General features: G+C 47.9%; 1 protein-coding gene across 1 annotated transcript; it reads left to right on the forward strand.

Annotated features, from left to right (window-relative positions):
• Nucleotides 1-8,361: 8,361 nt before the first annotated feature.
• Nucleotides 8,362-22,275, forward strand: LOC118700715 (TOG array regulator of axonemal microtubules protein 2-like). The gene is made up of 10 exons (XM_036405309.1): nt 8,362-8,516; nt 10,187-10,292; nt 11,031-11,266; nt 12,780-12,932; nt 14,131-14,248; nt 15,211-15,314; nt 17,113-17,317; nt 18,493-18,709; nt 19,792-19,878; nt 22,040-22,275. The coding sequence occupies exons 1-10, from the start codon at nt 8,362-8,364 to the stop codon at nt 22,273-22,275; spliced, it is 1,617 nt and encodes a 538-aa protein (XP_036261202.1).
• Nucleotides 22,276-22,706: the final 431 nt, after the last annotated feature.

Consider the following 22,706-nt stretch of genomic DNA (forward strand, 5'->3'; position numbering starts at 1 on the left):
GGGGTCACTGGCACTGCCTTTGATCCCCCCCATACGCAGGGCAGTGAGTCCCCCTGTGGGCAATGCTGCAGGGTCTCTGCCAAGCTCTCCCCAGCTGGAATTCCAGGAGTCCCAGGAGATGAGGTGAGCCAAAGCCTCTGTTTCTCCAGTGTGCTGTTCACCTCACTCTTCCTTTCTTGTTGGGTTATTTTGCACAGCAATCTGTCTCCTGTATTTTGGCAAGCTTCTGTGTATTCCATATTTTACCCATCCATGATGATCCAGCACAATGTCAAACCCAACACAATATGCCCCAAGAGCAGAGGTGGTGGTGGGGAAGAGGAGGCAGGGCTTTAAAGCACCTCAAGATGGGTCCTCTGCTGGTCTTGGCTATTGAATCCCTCTGTAATGGTTGTGGTGACATGTGGGAACTGTACTGCATGGGATAGGGTGCTGCAGGTCTTTGAACGCTGTGATCCTTGACTGTCAAATTCTGCAACCAGGACACTGTGCTTGGGCAAATATTGGCTACTGGAGAGGTGTCTGAAATTCAGGTGCTGCTTCTGTAAACATCAGGTGTAACTTGACTGTGCCTGGGAGTCCACAGTGAAATGAGATGCCAGATAAATTTTTCAGTATAGATGTAAAATCTGATGTATAATCCGATTGATGTTTAATATTTTGATCTGGGCTTAAGATCAAAGAGGGCAAGGTGGTAGAGAAGAGGCATAGGACTGTACCTGATGGAAAGATATTGGCTTGGATATGTGTAAGAAAATATAGCTGTCAAGCTTATCTGAGTGATAACAATAAGGAAGGAGATACAGAAGTATCATGCCAATTGAAAATCTTCAGTGGGGCTTTTAAGGTGCAATCTGAATATCCTCCCCTAGCAGCTCAGTTGGAAACAGCCTTTTTGTTCTTGAAAGAGCCAGCAGGTGTAATATCATTCTCAGCAGACAGCAGTGCTCTGATCCCATGTAGCACGAGGCTGTCACCAGGGTAAGGCACGGGCAAGCAAAGTCAGCTTTGGCAGCTGTACAAAAGTAGCTGCCCTCCATACAGACTCGTGTCTCAGCTCAGCAGCTCTTGCTGCTTCAGAGAGGCTGTAGGAGCCTCTTGGCTCCAAAAGGAGAGACAGCAGAAATGGGGAGTTCTGATGCAAGTTGAAGAATGACTGCTGTGTTTCAGCCAGAGCTTGGCCAGCTCTGTGTGACTCCATCAACTGAAATCTTAAGGACAATTAATCAGCTTTGCATCTTGTTGGGTTTGTGTGTTGCATTTCTCCCTTCATCATAGTGACCATGTTTAAAAGTTTTGCCTCCTTTCATGGTACACCCATTCCCTCCCTTCTCTTTCTACCTCCTCACATGTTCTTTTGTCCTCCATTTTCTCCAGGCCAAGACCCAGCAGAATAAACAAAGAGAAGAGCTTTGAACATGCAGGTAGGTACAGGCCATGTCTGTCCTAAAATGACCATTGTAGTCTTGACTCAGAGGTGATATTTGGAAAGCTTGGTTAAAACCAATTCTTTTAAAAATTTCTTTAAATTAATTTCAATTCTTTTGTGGGCTCAGTGGACTCTCCCAGAGCCCAGTCCCTGGGAGTGTTCTCTGGTGGCACAGTGAAAATTCCACCAGTGTGAAGTGTTGAGTGGTACCTGGGGGCCCCTGAAATGCTGAGCTCGAAGAGGATGCCTTCCTCTCCATCCTGCACATGCCTTTTATCTCCCTGCAGCCGTTTTAGTTTCAGAACTAGTAGGGAAAAAGAAGACATTTATCATGAAATGAGAGATGTTCCCACTCCTTCCTCCTGCTTTTGAAGAAGAAAACCTTTCCTTGGGGCAGTTTCTGAGCTGAACCCTTTGAGATCTGAAGAGGATTCATGGACATTGCCTGGTTTTGCACTGGCAGAAATATGGAAACTTCCTATGATAGAAAGTCCTTTTGAATTTTCCAGTGAAGGAGAAAGAGCCTTCCAAATGGATGCAGCCTAGGCAGGGTGTGAATTTGCCATGCTGTGACAGCACAAGCCCTCAGCCACCTATGGCAGGTTCACAGTGACAAATCTCTTCCCTGGCTCTCTCGGCCTGTGTCAGTGTTGCAGGCTGAGGCTGGGGCAGGAGATGCCTTCTGCCTTGTCCCTGTCCCTGCCTTGCCTGATCCCTGACAAGTGGAATTGTGCCAGACAAAATGCAGTCCCTGGTGCATCTGGGTCAGGCAATGCTTTCAAGTTGAAAGCCCCAATGACATTGTTGTTGTTCCTGTATCATCTCTGGGCATGTAATGATAGGAGAGATGAGACTTGGAGAAATAATTCTACTGATGCAGAGAAAGGGATCAGATCCCCTGGTCCCTTTGGGGATCAGGGTTAGTTCTGCCAAATCCTGGCTGTGGCCCCTTTGGAATGACTCCTTATTTGCTGATATGCAGCTGAAATGCTTAATGCTCAGTAAGTAAGGTGACATTTTTGCTGGATCAATTCTGTACTAGAAATTTTCTATCTCATTAAGCCTTACCTTTCTCACTTTTATTACTGACCACAGTATTCTACAGGGTGAAGGAATCCAGGTTTAAGACACTCATCCTCCTTGGCTGCCATAGGATTTTATTCTCAGTGCAGCCATGTAAAGAACTAGTTATCTTAATTCTAACTTCTCTGTTGGAGAGTATTTCAAAGTGACCTACCCTCTGCTATTTCCATTAGGAATATTTTGAATTGAAAGTATTAGCCAAGATCAGAAATGTTTTGAGGCAGGTCATGGTTATGTTGTGTTTGAGTGTCTCTGCTGAAAAGACAGCAGGGGATAATAAACCCCTGGAACAAGTAAGTAGAGCAAAAATGGAACTTTGGGATGAGCACTTTGTTCCCTACAAAGCCAGGCTCACAGAATACTGGGCACATCTAATGGAGGAAGCAAAGCTTCTTTTGCACCTAAAACGTGGTGCCATTGTTTGTGTCCCAGCACTTCTTTTGTTGTAAAGAGTAATATAAAATCCCAAGAATGCAAAACCTGACCTGGAATTCAGTGGGACCCACAGAAACAAAAGCCTTGAAAATTACTTTTGAAAACAATTACTTCCTTGCCAGTGTCAGATTCTAGAGAGCACTGTGAATTTCCAACTGTTTGGAAGGAAAGGGGTCCTGTAGTAGTGGGGAGGCAAGGGGCACCACATGAACTAGTAGAGCCCTTCTCTCTTGGCTTGCCAGCTCCATATTGTTCAGAGAAATTAAACTGATGCTCATTTAATGAAAAATAAAAAAACCAAGCAATCTTTTCAGTAACTAAAATATGCTTTGAATTCCTCACCCATTAGATGGGTTGATTGTAAAGGCATGAGTTCAATTAACTCAATTCTTCTCTTGCACCTGAATGTCAGCTTCTTCTGAGCCTACAGCAAACACCCAGAGGAAGAAGGGAAAGAGCTCTTGGTGCAAGATAGGAGCTGGGATGCCTCTGTTCCCAAGGGAACTGGCTGACCTGTTGGGCTTGGAGCCTCCTGTGCCGGAGCCCGGCCTTGGGAATGGAGGTCTGGGCTCCGGGGCGGCTCAGGGGCCTGGGCCCAGGAGCCCCGGCAGAGGCCGCGGAGCCGCGCTGGCCCCAGGGGCACTGCCAGGGAGGACAAGGACAGAGGGGAGGGGGGCGCTGGGCTGCTTGCTGGCAGCAGGAAGGGTCTTGTGTCAGCCCAGAGAGGCTGTGCACATTGCCAGGGAACAGCTGTGCCCTGCATGTGCCCCTGCAAGGAGCTGTGCTGCTGCCCCTGGAGCTGCAGGGCTGCTGAGCTGTGGGGCACGCAGAGGAGCAGGAGGGTGCATGTGCAGCTGAGCCATTCCTGGAGAGCACAGGGCTCTGGGCTCCCTGCTGTCCCAGGGCAGCCCAGAGGCCAGGCTGTGCCTGTGCTAGCTCTGGGCAAGTGGCTCAGGGTTTTGCCCTGGCCTGCCTCAAGTGTCTGCCAGCAGGAGCATGTTTCCCTGTGCAGCTGTTTAGAAGTTTGCAGGAATGTGTCCCATGAAATATGGAGCTTTGGATGCTTTAGATTGCATCGTCACCTCTGTTATATTTTGTGTGTCCATTTTGCTGGCCTGACTGACAGCAGTGGTCCCAAGGAGGTTACCTTGGGATCTGTAGTTTCCCTGCCAATATCCCAAATGCTTTTACCTTCCAAGGCCCTCCTTTCACAGGGCTGCTATCTAAGTCTCCTTTTTTTATTATGCTGACCATTCTGCAGGGGCAAAAGGTCCTGATTTAAGACATTGCTTTTTTTCTACTGCGTTGCCACTTAATTTATCCTCTGTGAAGCTGTTGTATAGAATTGCAACTAGAAAATTATGACGGTGTTCACAGGGGTCTCAGGTTGAGGGAAGAGATGAGGATTTGACTCCATATTTCAGAAGGCTTGATTTATTATTTTATGATATATATTACATTAAAACTATACTAAAAGAATAGAAGAAAGGATTTCCTCAGAAGGCTAGCTAAGAATAGAATAAGAAGGAATGATAACAAAGGCAGCTATCTCCAACTCTGTGTCCAAGCCAGCTGACTGTGATTGGCCATTAATTAGAAACAACCAACATGGGCCAATCACAGATCCACCTGTTGCATTCCACAGCAGCAGATAACCATAGTTTACATTTTGTTCCTGAGGCCTCTCAGCTTCTCAAGACGAAAAATCCTAAGGAAAGGATTTTTCATAAAAGATGTCTGTGACAGAAAATCAGCCTTTAGTCAGGCTGGCCCAAAAAGTGGCCCAAGCTCATACAGTTTAGAATGAAATCCTTGGGGAAAATGAAATATCTAGTGTCAAGAACACAGTTCACATCTGGGTAACACTCCTGCAATGCTCAGATTTTCTTTGAATGTCCTCTAAAATATTCCAACAAAAAGAAGACAATGTTGATCTAAATGCATCCAGGTATTAGAACCTGGGGCTTCTTTCAGGAACTGGAAAGATGATGTTTACTAAAATCAGTGTGAAAAAGGGCAGAAAAGAATCTCTGTCAAGAGCAATCTCCGTCTCTGCCCTTCTCTATCAGGCACAGAGGCTCTCCAGCATGCAGGGGCTGAGGCCTTCACCATGCAGCAGGTTTCAGTCTGCTGGCCAACAGAGCCATGTCATGTCTGCTGCCAGTAGCCCATCCCTTGGGAGAGGGTCCAGGCATTGTACCTTGCTGCTCTCAGTCACAATCTCTGTGTCTTGAGAGCTCTGCACTCTGGAACCTGTCTTGCCTGTTGCCCAGCATTGCGTTTTTGGGGGCTTGAAGTCTGCCAGAGATTTACACAAAGCTTTGCTTCCATTCCCAGGCCTCCCACTGAGCCAGGCCAAGGAGACAGATCATCCCACCAGTCCTGGTCTAATGAGGGACAAAGAGCTGAGGGATGGCTTTGGAAAGGTAAGGGATAAGGACAGGGGTGAGCAGACTTCCTTTCCAGTGGCTGTTTGGTGCTTGGCCCAAAATGTCACTGAAAATCATCATCTGCCACTCTTGGGGGATGGGGATTTCCTTGGAATATATTGGACAGCTACAGAACCATTGCTTGGCTATTTCCAGTGGTGCCAAGGTCCCTGGTTTGGAGATGGTGCTAAGGTCATGCCAGAAGCATTCTTTATGTGCAAAGGCTGTTTTAGAGAAGTTCTGAATGGCAGAGCAAGCTACATCAGTGCACGTGGCAAGGCACCTTGGAAGCAGAGAAGCAAAGATTCTAATGTTGGGTGTAAGCAAGGCTGCAAAAGAAAATGGGAGAGGTTGATTTTTACTGGTTACCTTTGTGGCTGTACCTCACAGCTCTCTCATTCTCAAGTTTTCTGCTCATTACCATCAGTGTTTCTGCAACTTGTTTTCACGTGACTCCTCCTTTTGGTCTCCTGGTCTGAGAGACCAAGTCCTTCAGAGTCCTTCAGAGCTGAGTCCTTCAGAAGCCAGGAAGTGAGAAACAGCTGCAATTCCTGGCCATGAGTGTTAAGCAACAGCTCATTAGCCCTCCTTGCTGGGTATTGCACATGGTTTTTATTCTCCTGCCATGGCCTGTAGGAACTGAACTGCCTGCTCACTGGCCATGTCAGCTCTTCCTCTGTCTTGGAGCACTCCTATGACTTTGATGCTTCAAGCAGGGCTTCCTGACATAGGTTGCAGTTGCAGCAGTGGAAGGTTGTGGCACTGAAGTGTTCCCCCTCACTGTGTGTAATTGCCAAGGTGAGGACAGGAGACATTCCTCTGAAACTATTGGAATGTGGATGGAGCTGCATTGAAGCCTATGGCACTGTGTGGACTCTGTGCTCCTGATGAGATGTTGTGTGTGGTTTGTGTGTCTCTGCTTGCAGTCTATGATGTATTTCCATTGCACCCAGATCCGTGCTGCTTTGTGCATGTTGGCTCAAAAGAACTTGGGGCGGAAGGACGCAGAGCTTTTCGAGAGAGAGATGAAGAAAAGGAGACAAAGGAAAACATCCTTGCAGCCTATTCTTGAGACAGTCGAGCCTGGGGATGCAGCTGAAGCAAGTAAGTGGTGGCTACACTTGTGGTGGTCCTTTTTGACCACTTGCTTGCCCTTTGCACAGCGTTGCAATCAGTCTGGGGAGCTGTTCTGCTTGCATCTGAGTGGAAGCTTGCTTGGGATTGAATTCTGTTTCTCAAAGAAAAATACAGAGGCATGAAGTGTCTTGCCCATGACCTCACTGAGTCAGTAACAGAATATCAGCTTCCTCCCTTGACCTCTAAAGTCTTTTAGAGTAGAAAATTCTGTCTTGCAAAGTACACTGGGGCTTCAGACTCTCTCCTGGAGAGCAGCCTCCAGGGAAGGGGAGTCCAAAAGAATGCTTTTCAACTGGGGTGCAGCCTGGAAGAAACAAAATTCAGCTCCTTGTAATGAAAATACCAGAGATCCGTCTCCTGCCACTCCCTGCTGAGGAGCTGGTGCTGTAGAGCTGTGCTGAAGCCCCAGCCAGGGCTTCTGTTGTAGCCCCAGGAGGCAGCAGCGTTCCCGACTGAATCCCGGCTGAGGGGCTCTGCCTGCAGGGCTGTGAGCGCTGCCCGAGGGCGGCAGCGGGGCCCTGAGGAGGCAGCACTCAGCCTGAGGCCAGCACCCAAGGTTATCTGCACTTTCCTTTGGCAACTGCCCCTGCCAGCCTCTGCAACAGGAGAACAAAGGCAAAGCAATGCTGGGTTTCCTTGTTTCTTAGGGAAAGCATCACTGCAGTTTGGCTTTAAGCTAGAATAGGGTAGATTTAGATTAGACATAAGGGAGAATTTTTTTTATAATGAAGGGAATGAAAAGCTGGAAGGGTTTTCCCAGAGAAGCTGTTGTTGGTCCATCCTTGAAGGTGTTCAAGGCCATCTTACATGGGCTCTAAGGAACCTGATCAGGATGAAGATGTCCCTGCTCACAGGAGTTGGACTAGATAGTGCTTAAAGGTGCCTTCCAACCCAAAATCTTCTAGGATTCTGTGCTCATTGTCCCATGTTAGTGTTATACTTGGTATAAAGTGGTATTTCATTGTTATACTTGAAGTTCTTTGGGATAACAAAGAGATGTTACGCAGCTCCAGCAAGTTTTCTGGCCCTTTCCATCATCACCCTGTGCAGCACTATCCACTTACAAGCTCCTCTTTGGTCCCTGCAGCCTTTAGCCTACCACCTGTTGATGGCACAGCTTCTAGAATGCAGAGAACACAGCCTGGTAGTGACTTGAAGAAGAAGGTCGTGAGGAAGCAGGACAATGTTCCCTTACTGCCCAATACACCCATCATCCATGGGGATGGCAGCTTCCCACACAGCTCCTCAGGTAAGCCTGCTCCATGGCAGCTTTTTCCACATGGGTTTTTCCTTGCACAAGGAGCACAAACTGCCTCCTGCCTCAGCCAGCACTGCTGGGATCTTGGCTTCATAGTCTGTCCTGAGAGTGAACAGCAAGTCTACTTTTGAGTGACTCCAGCTTGGAAGTACTGGAGCAGTTGGTTCTTAGAGATCCATTGGAAAGTTGAGCTGAATAAAGTAGTGGTAAAGGCCTAAGCTCTGGCTTTTGCCCATCCTGATAGTCCAAACTACAGCACTGGTGCCAGGAGGCAGCTGGGACTGCAGGGATGAGCTGCAGGGCAGTCTGCCAGGCTGTGCTCACTGTGCTCGTATGAGAACCACCAGGATCAGTTGTTCACTCACCATCTGGGCACCTGTGGCACTTGGGAGCTGGCGCTGCGGGGGCAATTGTCAGCTTCAGCCTGGAGCTGGGCCCAGCTGGGGAGGCTGGGAGCAAGCAAGGAGCCCCAGGAGCCAGACAGCAGGGAAGCCTCCGAGCCAGTGCCAGTTTGTAGCACACGGAGCCCTGGCTGGGAGATGGGGCTGAGGCCGCTCCATGGCGGGGCCTTGCCCGGGGCTGCAGCGCCCATGGCCGACCCTCTCCTCACAGTGACCTCGCAGACGGCCCCTGGTGCCAAGCGCCGAGAGGAGCCGCTCCGTGGGCGTGGGCAGAAGGACAGAGCCTCTTCAGACCCACAGCAGTCCTTGCAGGAGGCACTCTCCTTGCTGGGCAGCGATGACTGGTAAGAAAGGCCCCGTTCCCTCTGTGTCCCTCTCAGCGTTAAAGTCGGTCAGAAGCGTGTCTTGCTCGTGCCTCGGAGCCCCGAGAGCCCAGAGGGCCAAAGGGCACTGGTGAAACCACTGCAGAGCAGGGAGAGGATGAAGATTGGAGAGCAGCCTTTTCTTGGCCTTGCTCTGCAGCAGTGCTGCAGCTGCAGCAGGTCCGTGCTGTTTCCTCGCTTTGCCTGCTGCTCCATGGAGCTGCAAAGGAAACCTTGAGGGAAGAGAGAAAGCTCTGGAAGGAGATGATTTGCTGGCTGAAGGCAGAAGCAGGATGGCAGCAGTTTTGAGTGTAGAGATTTGGGTGCCTTGGGTCACTGGCCCAGTGGGACTGAGTAAGATTCCTCTCTGCTCCCACTGCTGACAGTAATGGCAGGTGACATGGTCTCCCTGTGACCTCCTGCATGGGAGTCCCAGAAGCAGCTCCAGGGAGATCCTTTTTCTGAGAAATGGACTGAGTTGTGCTTTCAAGTCCCTCAGCCTGCCATTACTCCTGAAGGGCTCATGGCAGAAGAGAAGGAAAAAGAAAGAAAACCCTCTAGGAATCTTGCACTTTTGGAATTCAACTTTTTCCCTCTCACTGCTTCATATGGACCTGAGATGTTTTGCCAATACTCCCAATGTGTCCCAAAATTATACACAGGCAGAAGGAGGCCCAGAGGTGATAACCCTACAAATTTTAGCTGATACTGGTTTTCTTTTTGATGGCTTTTTGATCACTCCCTGGTGGATGCTTCATTCACACAGGGGTAAGGACTCCATTCACACCGGGATAAGCATGAAAAATCTGCCATGATGCATCTCCTTGTGGAGTCACCTTTGTTTTGCCCTTTCACTTCTGCTTTCTCTTCCCCATTTCTCTTTGGTGCCCTGAGAGGTGCAGAGAGCTTCTGCAGGTGTGGGGGGTCCGGATGGCACTCAGGGGTGCCTGTGGGATCGGTCACCAGCCCTGGGCTGCAGCCCTGATGCCTCACAGACCTTCCTGTAGCTGAGGGCCTGCACAAAGCAACTGCTCAGAGACAGAGTTGTTTGCACCTTTTAAATAACCTGTTGCTGTTGTGGGGGTTGTTTTAGGTAGGGGGTTTTGGGAAAAGCCAGAGTTTCAACAGTTCTTGCCCAGGGGTGGAATCTCCTGGGTCATCCTGCTGCTTTTTTGGGGAAGGTGTGAGGGGGAGTGGAGGGCGTGACAGAGAGGCCGAGATTGTAGAGTGGAAACTCAGCTCCAGAGTGGCGGTGCAGACTCTCCCTGCTGAATGCCTGCTGGGGCTGACAAAGAAGGAAAATGCCCCAATAACAGCCCGGTGGCACTGTGTCTCAGGGACAGGTACAGGGAGGTGACAAGAAACAGCAGCATGGCCCAGTCTCACAGCTTCTAGGAAGCAGTGACAGAGGGGCCTCATGTGCCAGAGATTTCAGAAAGGCTGTCTTCTAAAGTGGCCACTCTGAAACCCCTCTCTTTGCCTCTTGGGTTTGTGAATCCTTTTGACAGCCACAGCATCCTGGGGCAACGCGTTCCACGATTTCATTAAGCACTCCTTGAAAAGCACCTCCCATTGTTCAACTGAGCTGCCAGCCTGGTCATTTCAGAGGGTGCTGCCTTGGTGGAGAGAAAAATCAATCTTCTGCCTTTCAGGGAGCTGAAGGAGAAGGGGCTCTTCACCATCAAACACCTGGCTGGGTCCCATTCAGAGGTCCTGCTTTGTAGACTTCGTGACATTTGCTTGGCAGTTACCAGCGAGGTGAGAACATTGTTCTGAATTGTCCCCCATACTTCATACACAGTGTGTAGAGTAGGGATGTGCTTGCTCATCTCCATGTGTGCTCAGGGTCTGCCTTCATTTCTGGTTTTAGACCTGATATTTCTAATGTCTGTCAGCTATCTGTAGGATCTGTGGGCACATGCAGCTGTATTTACTGGTAGGTCAGGTATCTGACACTCATCTTTGAGTGTGGTGCCTTTATAATGCAATGTGCAAAGGCAGAAACTGAGACACTAATGACGTTATTTGCCAGAGTCCCAACCTCTGCCCAAGCTGTAATTCAACACTGCAAATTATTCTGTAGACCAGAGCCTGTGTTTTCTGTTTCCTGGCTGAGTGCTTCAGCTGCTGGTGTTGCTTTTTTAAACAGGAGCACCTGACTCTTTTATTTTTATGACTTGTGCCTTTATGATTTGAAAGCAGCTCTTGCTTTAATTTTCTAATAAAAGGGCCTAAAATCAAAGCTGTGGACATTTTAGAAAGGTTAAGTAGAACACTTTGGTGAAATTTTGTTTTTAGGCCTGCAGTGAGCAGGTCTGAGGCCAGAAATTGGTGCCAGAGTAAGTGCCTTTCTGTGCTTGTGCTCTCCTGCTCTTCTTGTACTTTTATGTTCCTCTGGACACAGTGGGATGTGTTGTCATTTCCTGGGACTTCTGTTGAAGGCAACTGGTTTTCTTTTCAAGGTGATTCTTATACTTCCCCTCATGACTTCCCCAGGTGACCAACCTCCGTTCCAAGGTGTCCTACTCTGCCATTGTCACCCTGGGAGAACTCTTTGTGACCTTGAAGAAGGACATGAACTCTGAGGTGGATGAGGTTGCTCGGGTCCTTCTCCAGATGGTGTCCAACTCGCCAGAATTTGTGCAGAAAGCAGCCAGTCAGACCCTGGGGATCATGATGGAGAATGTGACTCCTGCACGAGCAATGGCTGCTCTCATGGACATGGGAGTCAAGTAGGTTCTTCTTCTTTTAGTGATGTTCTTCACCTTCGTGTGTGTGGGAGGGAGAAGGGATGAGACAGAGAATGGGAATGGTGGGAGGGAAAGGTCCTGTATCCTGCATCTTCTGTGAACTCAGTGACTTGATTCTCCGACCACCCTCACTTCTTTCCTCTTGTCACCTATTTCTGCCCTCCTGCAGCCTATTAGTTCTCACAATCACAGAACTGCAGAATATGGGGAGTTGGAAGGGGCCCATCAGGACCATCAAGTCCAGCTCCTGGCCTTGCACAGAACAGCCCAAGAGTCACACTAAGTGCCTGAGATTGTTGTCCAAATGCTTCTTCAACCCTGTCAGGCTTGGTGCTGTGACCACTGCCCTGAGGAGCCTGTTCCAGTGCCCAACCACCCTCTGAGTGAAAAACCCTTTTTCCTGATATCCAAACTAAAGCTCCTCTGACTCAGCTTCCTGCTGCTTCCTGGAGTTCTCCCAGTCTGTCAGATTTTCCTAGATGTGGTGACTGGTGGGGAAGGGAAAGTGCCTGCAAAGGCCAAGGATAGAGCCTTGTGCTTTTGTGGGAAGAGGGACAATTGGATTTGCAGCTGTGAGCAGTGTTTGGTATTTCACAGCACTAACCACAGAGGCCCTGGGGAAAACCACGTATCCTCATGATGCCATTAACTTGAGAAATGAGGAGGGTCCTTGCTGGGGCGTGGAGCACATGGGGGACAATCTGCTGGGTGTGGCACAGCCTGCACAGCAGGTGCAGCTCCTGCCAAAGGAGTCTTGTATGACTGTCCTGGCCTCAGAGCTCTACTTTCTATTCAAACTGATGTTTCATGTTAGCCTTGAGATGATGAATCACTTTAAAGGCACCTTCACAGGCTGAGTGCCATGGACAGTTGAAGCAAATGCTGCCTTAAATGTTGATGATAGTTCCCAAGAGACACTCTCTAGAACAAGACAACCTGGCTAAACTGCCTGCCACCCTTTCCTCAGCTTTGGAATAGGGTAAAACATTCAGATGGATCCATTGCCAAGCCTCACAGAAGAAACAGGCTGCATTGCTGGATATTCTGCAACTTCACAGCCCACAATGTGTTTTCCCTGCATTTGTTGTTTTCCAAAGGTCTGCAGATTTGGGGATAAATGGGTGGAAAGAGCCTCAATCCTGCTGCAGCTCTGTGTACTGGGTGCCCTCTGATGGGTCAGCATCAATTGTCCTTAATTTCTAAATTATTCATATGTCATCTATTTCTTTAATCTTTCTCAGAATAAATACTGAGAAAGAAATTGAGTCTCAGACAGTGCAGGGAGGCTGAATTCCTCCCTCTTCCGTGCAGGCAGGCCTTGTGTGCAATGCTAACTTTGTGTTTACCTGAGGACAGAACCTTCTGCAGGTGTCTGAAGGTGCAGGGAGAGCCCAGGCCCCTTCCCCCAGCAAGGGCAGGGAGCAGGCTCTGGCCAAGGCCTGTGCTGCTGCTGCTCCTGGTCCCTGTGGCCCAGGGTTTGCTCTCTCCTCCCCAGCAGCCGCCACGCCCCGGTGCGGAAGCGTGCGGCCGAACTCCTCCTGTCCCTGATGGAGAGAATTGGAGTCACCAAGCTCGCAGGCACCCCCAGGGCTGAGAGGCTGGCACACGTGGCAGGGAAGCTTGCTCAGGACTGTCACAAGGACACAAGGTAATGATCTTCATTTCACCTCCTAAAACAGGAAAACCGTTTTGTGTCTGGCTATAAAGGTGAAACCACAAAAGAGTGGAAACTAAAGGGAATATGAAGTTACCTCATGGTGTGAATCATGGAATATGCTGAGTTGGAAGGGACCCATCAGGGTCATGGAGTCCATCCCCTGGCCATGTGCAGTGGCCCCAAGAGTCACTCCATGTGCTTGAGAGCATTGTCCAAACACTTCTTGAGCTCTGTCAGCCTTGGTGCTGTGACCACTGCTCTGGGTTGCCTGGGCAAATGGCTGTACTGGGAAACCTGAGGTTGGCCAGCAAAAAGGAGCATTGCCAACTTTTTCCTGTGGCTTGAAGGATTCTTTACTGAGATCAAAAGAGCTCAGATCAGCCAGTCCAACAGTTTTGTTTGGCCTTAGGTGCACAACACAAAGCCAAAGTGTTGGCTAATGTTCATCACTGAAGGATCCCAAACATCCATTTCTCATTAACTTCAGACTTTCCTAGAAATATTTCAGGGGTCTTCAGCCAACATATTCAGCCTTTCTAAACCTGTCCTGCACATTTCTAGAATGCTGTTATCTGTGGCTCAGTGAACTCCACATTTCTTCTTGAAGAAAACTGTGGCAAAATCAACCCAAACCACCAAAATCCCCTTCCTTTGATGATGAAATCCCCATGAATAGCTTCCAAGAACACCAGAGCAACTAGCTGCCCCTGTGCAAACACATAGTATAGAATAATCAATAGGATGCATGAGGTATTTTGTTCTGGCTTCCCTGCCAGTTAAAGAAAGGCAAAATATTGTGCAATGGCAGCCAGACACTGCTAATAGGCTCTGACAACAAAGCAGATGTGTTTTGCTTGTTCCCTGAGATCCTTTGATGCCACAGAAGCACACCCACAGTTTCAGAGTGAAATGGTATTTTTCTGTTGCCCCACATTCTCCTCTTGCCTCTTGTGTTCAGCTGACAGCACTGTGCAGTGTCAAGTGAGGTAAATCTCCCTCTTTGCTGAGTAGGTAATGCCTTCTTGTGCAAGGATTGCACCTGATGAGTTTAAGGTATCAGCCTTTTCTGTTAACACTCTTCCTGTGTTTGTTCACTTTTCTTTTGTTTCCTTTCTTCCTTCATGCCTTCCTGCCTTCCTTTTTGCCTCCTTCCTTTCTTTTTTCTGTCCTTCCTTCCTTCCTTCCTTAGGCATTATGGACAGGAGATGGTGAAGATGTTGCTCAATCATCAACAATTTAAAAAGTTTTTGGAACAATCTCTTTCCACCCGTGACCTGGAAGATATTCTGACAAGAATTAAGAAGAAAGTAAGTGCTTGGCAGGAGAAATGTCTCCTTTGTGCAAGTATCGCCACTGCTAATATGAGATCAAACATACCCAATCTGTCTTTAGCTCATTCCGCTTCTGCTGAATCATTTTGCTCCTGGGAATGAGCTGTTAATCCTCAGCCTGTTCATCTGCAGATCACAAAGGAATTGATATTATTAGGGAAAAAGTGGGGTTTTGAATATTTTCAATATCGGTCACAAAGAGGAAAGGGAAAGAGGAGAAAATGGGTTTACATTTAAGCGTAAGCCCCCACCATGCTCTCCCTACTCTGCCCCTGTAAAGGAATTAAGTGAGAATTGTGCTTCTGAACATAACAGAGTCTTTGCAAAGGACACTGGAAGTAGTAGTACCAAGAAAATTTGCAAATATACAAAAGATGTCCAAGTCAATCCTAGTTACTACAATTACTGTCTGTCTTTTGGGAATACTGCCCTGCTGTCAAGCCCTGTGGAGCTGGAAGAAGCTTGGTGAATTCAGCAGCATCCAGTGGAAAATCCTTTGTTTGTTTGAGGGGGGGGCATTTTATTTTTCTATCGACATTACAGAAGGGAGCCTGCCTTTGTGCAGGCACAGGGAGAGTGAGTGTTGAACCAAATCGACTTCCAACACAATGGGCCAACCCCCAAAGAGTCCAGTTTGTTCTGCTGCTTCCTTCATGAACACTCGTTGCCTGCCAGTTTGCATTATTCCCATTTATGCTCAAGACTAAGGAATTTGGGATTTTATATTGCTGCTCAGTCTGGTAGCACCCATAACCTGCCTTGGGCTACTGAAAACAAAGAGTTGGCATCACTCAATCTCTGGTCTGTTTCCATCTGTAAGTTAGGAAATGTTTCCCTAAGCCTTGTTAGCAGTGATCCTGGTTCTAACTTGTGTTTTCAACAGGAAATTTCCAATTTTATACTCCAAAGATTGATGGGGTTTCTCTGTGTCTTTGTAGGGGATGGCAAACCAGAAGGGTGAAGGCCCATCTGTCAAGGAGCCGGTGAAGGAGAGGAACGGTGGCTCAAAGAAGCCCCAGGCCACATTGTCTTCTAGCAAACGGTACTGAGCACTTTTGTTAGATGAGACAAAGCACATGACAAGCTCTACATGTCTCTTCCTCAGGAAAGACTTTCTGGCAGAGATGACCAGTGCCACAGATTGTTTCCTTTCCCTACAAATGCTCTAGGATAAAAAATGTCTACTTCTGCATTGTGCTGAACACAACTTCTCTGGAGGGGTTTCCACAAAAATGGAGAGACAAAAAGACACCCATTGGTTGCAGCTCAGACGATGCAGTGCAGTGGCAAGGGCAGTGTTGTGGAGGCTGGGAGAGGGCCAAGTTTCTGCTGCCTGACTTGGGACAAGTAAATTCAAACAGGGCTTTTTTTTCATCTGAGTGGAGTCTTTTTCAGATGGGTGTTTTGATGAGAAATCTCAGTCTGGAAGCAAGATGCCATTCCACAAAAATGCAGTTCTCATCCATGTGGTTTGGCCTGGCTGAATCATGGTTTTCTTACACTCAAACAGTATCAAGTTTGAGTAGTAAGGAGCAAGGCAATTCCTGAACAACTTCAGTCAGCAGGTGTCTCAATGTGCACTTTTTGTCTTGATATTCCTGTCCTTCATGTAATTTGCTTGATGGACAGTATGTTTGGTTTATTTCCCCCTGTGCTGCAATCAGCATTTAAGACAGGAATTGCTCTTTGCTGTCTCTTCATGGCAGTTGCAGAGCTGCTTGTACCTGTTTTCCTCTGATAACAGAATTTAGCTCTGTCCTGCTCAGCAGTGGCAGGAAAGGGACCACATGCCTCAGTAGCACAGCTAGCATCTTCCCGTGCTCATGGAAGAGACAGGTTGATCCAGGAGAATTGTTCCCAGTGGGTTTGTTAACCTGTGCATCCAGGCTCTAGGGGAGCAAATGAAATGTGAGCATAGTTCTGGGATGTCTGGCTTCCGTTTTTATCTCTCTTACTGATTTTCTGAATACTTCAAATATAGCCCTGTTTATCTGTTCAGATGCATCTGAGCTACTTTTCCAGATTGTCATGCCTGGTGTAGAGACACTTCTCCAGAGTGATGAGTTTCCTTATTCTAAGACACACACGTCCCTTATGAGGAGGCATTTAGACTTGGAAGCAGTGTCTCTCTTTCTCCACAAAGCAATGTGACCTGTGTGCCCTGGCAGCCATCTGAAGATAGATCAGATGCATCTCATCCTTGGTTTTCCTCAGTGAGCTCTGGCAAGAATGTCACTTGCAGATTGTCTCCGGTAATCATTGTCATGAGGTCCACATTGTTCTTCAGACCCTCACGACTTTCCAGCTTGAAATCACATAATAGGAAAGCTGCTCAAGATGTTTTGCTCACAATTAACTGAAGGTATTGTCTGTGGCTGCAGCTCTCTCCATAGAGAGCAGCAGGCACAACTTTCCCAGGCATTGTTCTGGGGAAGGCTGTGAGAAGATCAGAGAAAAGAATCAGAAACAATTCTTATCTGCACTTGCTGCACCTCTTGTTGTGAACATGTGGAATGTGTTATGGAGACTTGTTTACTAAAGGGTAATTTCTTAATTGGCTACTGGTGATGGTGTTTTGGATTCAGTTGACCAATCTGGTCTGTCTGTGTCTGACTGTCTGTAAGGTGATGAGTTTCTGTATAGTATAGTATAGTATAGTATAGTATAGTATAGTATAGTATAGTATAGTATAGTGTAGTATAGTATAGTGTAGTGTAATAAAGTCATTGATCAGCCTCAGCCTTCTGGAATCATGGAGTCAATGCTAATTATTTCCACGACGGGGATGCCATGCTACAATAATTATCACCAACAGGTCCTCATTTGGTTTTATTTTCCAGGGTGAAATCTCCCTCTGATGGACACCTCCTACACCGTGCAAAAGCCCAGGTCACGTCACCTCCAGCTGTGGAAGAAACGGAGCTGCTCCAGAAGCTTTACCATCTCCTGGAAGCCAAGGCGTTTCAGACAAGGATGGAAGGAGTGGAACTCCTCCTAGACCTGTGCAAAACCAGCCCCCAGCTCATCTCCACTAACATTGTCCAAGTACGTAGGGTATCTTCACTGCTCCTTTCCTTTAGCTCCTTTCCTAAGCCTGTAGCAGCAAAGTTAATTCAGTGTGTCTTGGCACTCCATCCTGGCTGTTTGGGACATGCTGGTCCCTCTTACCCAGACAAATGTAATTCAGGTCCAGTCTTCAGGACAAGTTATTTCAGTGCAGCTGTATTTGTCTGGCAGGTGCCTATTGATGCTGTTCATCAGATGATGGCAGAATTTTCTGCTGGTGTAACTGCTGCTGTCTCCTACTCCCAGTTGGGTTAAGTGAAGGGAATCCAGCCCCTGAAAGCATGGCAATTGTTCTCTAGACCAAAAATGGGTTTGCATAGGGAAGAGAAGTATCAGCCTGGGTTGGTTTAAACCCAGTTGGCTTTTCAAAAACAACACTTCTATATACTCCATCTTGTCTTACACAGGCACAACTCTGGCTACTCATTTCCATCCTTGTTCCTATTCCTCTTGGTAAGGACAGTGCTCACCCTTCTTGGGGGGTCTTTTTTTCTCTTTGGAAAAGGATGGAAACAGCTAAGGACTCATCTCTGCCTTCTCCTCCCAGTAGCTGCTTTTTCCCTTTTTCCAGGAAAAGGTGCCTGACAATGTGGCTGTCAAGGGACTGAACGTGCTCTAATGAGAGCTGTACAGCACATGACATTTCAGAAGTCCACCTGTTACTTAGAGAAATGGTCTGGATCCTGGAAGAGTTGACCAGAGCCCTGCACTTCTCCAGACACTGGCTCTGAGACAAACAAAATAAAACTTAGATCTCCTCCAGCCATAGTTTTGGCAAAATCAGAACTGCCCTCAGTACTTGAGGCAACTGTATAGAAAACCGGGCATTGTAAACATCTGCTTCCATTCAAAGCAAAGGTACTCTTCAGCATTAATAAATGGAATTGATTTAATGATTTATAGATGGAGAGAAATACCATAGGGGCTACTCTGTCCCCAGCCCAACCTCTTAAAAACAGAAGAAAATCTTTCAACCAGCATGAGGTTGTGCCACCATTCCAGTGAGTGGCCCACAGGAAAACAGTGAAATTGTGCAAGCGAGTGCTGACCTGACAGAAAGGATCACTTTCATCTTTGACATTGCTGACTGCTACAGCCACTCTTCAAACAAGGACATTTGAATCCAGCTTTCATGTTGCTTGTTCTCTTCACAGATTTTTGATTATTTTGTCCTGAGGATATCTGACAGCCACAAGAAAGTGAAGCAGAGGGCGCTGGATGTGCTGGCTGAAATCACAGGAGCCCTGAAAGATGCCTTGAAGCCGGTGATCATTGGTTTGGTGGAAGGAATAACAAAGAACCTGAACTCAAAGGATCCCAGGGTTCGTGGGGCAGCTGTGAAAGCACTGGAAGAATCCATTGCTCATTTGGGTAAGGCTGAGCCCTGGCAAGGACTCTCCTCAACTGCGTCTCTGTCTCTCCTGCACAAGAGAGCGCTGAGTGCCTTGACAGCTGCTCTTGTCTGTGGAACACTCCAGCTGACACCCACCAGAAGCTGTGCAGCTGCAGTCCTTATGCACCATCCCCAACAGGCTGGAATGTGCAGCAGCATTTCCCAACAGTCCCAGGAGCCCTTGGCTCTGTGCTGCTTGTCTGAAGAGCAAGTCCTGGGCTACAGCTTTGCTACAGTTCAGAGGCAAAGGGGGTTTGGAGTGTGCTTGGGCCCTATCTAACTTCCCAAATGACCAGCTTTGCTGTTGGCATGAAGGGACACTGACCCATCAGAGCTTCTGCAGAGCAGCCACCTGCAAGGCTCTACATTAGAGGCATCAGCTGCCTATTTTCCACTTTTCTTCTTTGTCTTCTATGTTCAAAGGGGAACTTATGATTCACCAAGTTCATTTCTTTAGAACAAACAGGTATAAACCCAGCTGTCAATGATGCCTTGTTCCACATGTTGTTTTGCATGGGGCAAGATGGCCACAGCAATTAACTACATAGGCAAGGGCTGCTCTAAATTCCTCTGCCACACAGATTTATGTCAGCTCTGAGAACGCTCACTGGGGAAATATGCCTGAAAACAGGAGTGTTGAAGAGGCAGGTCTTCAAGAGGAGTTTCCACTTTCTCCTCCCCAGCTGCTCTGTGAACTCAGGAACTGCCTGACTCAGTGCCTTTCTGTGACCCAAGTATGGGCTTCTTCCTTTTTGCTCTGGGATGCAAAACCTTTTCACTGCTTCCATGTGACTGAACTCTTGAGGTCCCTGATGTGAAATGTTTTAACATAGCTCCTGCTACAGCAGACAACTTTGGATTTACAAATATGAAAGGAGAGCTTTTCTTTTGGAATTTTAAACCCTGCCAAGTATGCTGGAAGGAAAGAAGAAAAGGATTCAAAAATCCGCAGAAATGTACTTTATTTTATAAAATGGTCTTGGCCCTGCCCTTTCCCTCCTCACTGTCCTTTCTCCTATGCCCTGAGAAAAGTGAGCAGAAACATGTGTTTCCCTTGTAGATCAAGTGTCACTGCTGAAAGAGTTCAGCTACCAATGGAATCACCTGAGTGGCCAAGCTCTGCTGGATGTCACCGAGTGTATCACAGGTATGGCCCCTTCTAAGCCAAGAGCTCTGCCCAGGGAGTATTTACAGGGAATGCCTGTGAACAGACAGCAGAGCAGCTCCTCCACATCAGGAGGTGCTGAGCTTGTCCCTGCTGCCCAATAGCCCAGGCAGGTGGATTTGGCAGGATTTCCCTGGCTGCTGCAGAGCTGGGCAGCATCTGAGATGGGGACAGCGCTCGGCCTCGGGGCTGAGCTCTCACTGGGGCATCTCAGAACCACCTCCAGCAAAGGGAGGGGCTACAAATACCCCAGCTGGCTCCTCTCTGGGAAGCTCAGGGACATCTGTGATCTTTGAGGGGAAATGGTGGCAAATGCTCTTTCAGGGCATCAGTTTGTTTTGTCCTCACGGAATTCTTGTTTTTCTCTTGGAAAGTTTTGAGGCTGAACCGTGCAGAGCCTGGGGGTCACAGCTTAGGTCAAAACTCAACAGAGGTATCAGAGGCACGGGTTTAGTGCAAGGCAGCCCCTGGGGCACAGGGACAGAAGCAGAGTGCTGAGGCTCCCTGCCTTTGCTGTCAAAGTGCCTTGGACTGAGCCTTTCAGGGTGTGCAAACAGTGTCTGCCTGTGCCAGCGCTGTCCAAAATGCTACAAATGCAGCTGATAATTGATTCCTCAGAGGAGCTTGCTATGTCAGCAAGAGCCAAGGAATGGAAAAAGGATAATCTCAATATATAGTAGAGAAGACGATTGATTGTCTTGCTTTAACTGGGGCTAAATCCACTGCTAATTATGCCAACATCTTTAAATGCAAGGTTTAATACACTTTGTGTCTCCATTAGGAATCTCAAAAGGGCACGTTCGGCAATTGGGAATGTCAAAGGCCCTTTAAAAAGCAATTGAATAAAGTAGATCTCCAGCAATAGGGAATTTAGTTTAGCAGTTCTTTTGATCTCTTTTTCAAATAAAGGAATTAACCATAAATTAGGACTACTTTAGAAAGAGCAGATGTTGTCTCTGAGATTTAGTAGGAACAGACAGCTGTTCCTCACGTTCAGTAGTCACCAATGTCTTTACTTGCATTTAAACTCAAATGAATTCCCATTTTAAAATGGGTACCATAACCCTTTCCTGCTTAGCAGAATTGGTTTTGGGTACTTGCAGGAGCTCTTTCAATGTTGATGACTGCTGGTGGAATAACAGCACAGAGAAAATGAAGTCTCTTCCACCACAGAATATTAAATGGCTGCTAGATAACATTTTGTCTGATCAGAAAATAAGAATGGTCTCCAGAGCAGTTCAGGTTTTGGTCTCTCAGCCAAATCTGCCATGCAAGAAGCCTGTTGGTAGTAAATTTTTGTCTGTGTTTGATATAGTTCAGTTCAGAAAATGGGCAGAGAGCACATTTCAGAGACAATATGAGAAAACACTCGTGTTTTGGTTACATTTCAGTTCCCTGTGTAGCATTTTTCTTTCTCTATGCCCCTATTTCAGTGGACCTTAAAAGAAAAAATGCCATTAACATTGGGAGGGGAAGTGGCAATAAAATGCGGAGATGCTCAAATGCCACACCAATGGGGTCTGGGTAGTTATCTAAGACACCCTGAGGTTTGAAACAGCTGTTTCTTGGAAGCCCCAAAAGCATTCTGCCAAAGACACCAGCTGGTCACTGATGTTTCTAATCCAGCTGTCAAGGAGCAGCCATCTCTGCTGGGCTGGAGTTTTGAGGTGTGTTCTAATCCTGCCCTTTGCTGTGTGCCACTGAGCACAGGGAAGAGCCAGATTAGGCATTTGGAACTTGACATCAAAGTTACAAAAATGGAATCATCCCTTTATTAGAAATCTCTCCATTTCCTCTCTATGGTGCATTTCCAAATCTTCAGTGTGGGTTTAGACAAGTTCCTAATGGAAATAAAAGGCAGTTGGACATTTCATTCATTGTTCATGCAGAAAGAGATAGTGAAATAATTTAATAAATGTGCAAAGTCTGCCACAGGGACAAGGCTCTGGTTGGAGCAATTAGTCCTGAGGGGTTGGTGGTTCTGTTTCCAGGATGATCAGCTGCTTTGCCCATTTCTGGATCAAGGGGCTCTGTGTGCTGTTTTGCTGATCTTGGCCAGAGAGGCTTGCCAGAAGCAAAAGCAGAGGTAGATCCTTGTTTGCATTGAGGTTGTGGCTAAGGAGCTGTGTCTCTGTCCCGGCAGTGCTTGTGCAGTGGGTCCATGCCAGGAGCCCTGCAGTCGTCCAGCGCAACGCCCTGCCCGTGCTCTGGTCCTTCCTGGAGAACAAGGCGCTGCCCGTGCGGAGCGCCAATGTCCGCACCGTGGCCACCAAGCTCGCCTCTGCCCTCTACAAGGTGATGGGCACCCAGCTGAAGAAATGTGCTGCCAGCAAGCCTCCACACGTGCGGGAAAACCTCTCCAAAATGCTGGGCTGGTGAAGGCGAGATGTTCTCCAGAAGCCTGAGGAAGCGCTGAGTTGGACACCCTGGATTTGCCTTTTTAGCTGTGCCAAAAAAGACGAAATCCAAAGGAAGGGTTTGCATCTACCCCCGCTCTCTCCATTGCTCTTCCTAGTCATGGCATGGGGGGCCTGAAGCAGCTCCAGACTGAGGACAAGGTGAAGGGAATCATGGCTCAGCCTCACACAGAGGTGAGGGGGGAGCTGGGCCACTCTCTGTTGGGAGGAAGCGTCTTGTGGCAGCGCAGAGAGGCTGTGCACATTGCCAGGGAACAGCTGTGCCCTGCATGTGCCCCTGCAAGGAGCTGTGCTGCTGCCAGTGCCCCTGGAGCTGCAGGGCTGCTGAGCTGTGGGGCAGGCAGAGGAGCAGGAGGGTGCATGTGCAGCTGAGCCATTCCTGGAGAGCACAGG

This window comes from Molothrus ater, chromosome 35 (genome assembly GCF_012460135.2).
Source record: "Molothrus ater isolate BHLD 08-10-18 breed brown headed cowbird chromosome 35, BPBGC_Mater_1.1, whole genome shotgun sequence".
NCBI lineage: Eukaryota > Metazoa > Chordata > Aves > Passeriformes > Icteridae > Molothrus > Molothrus ater.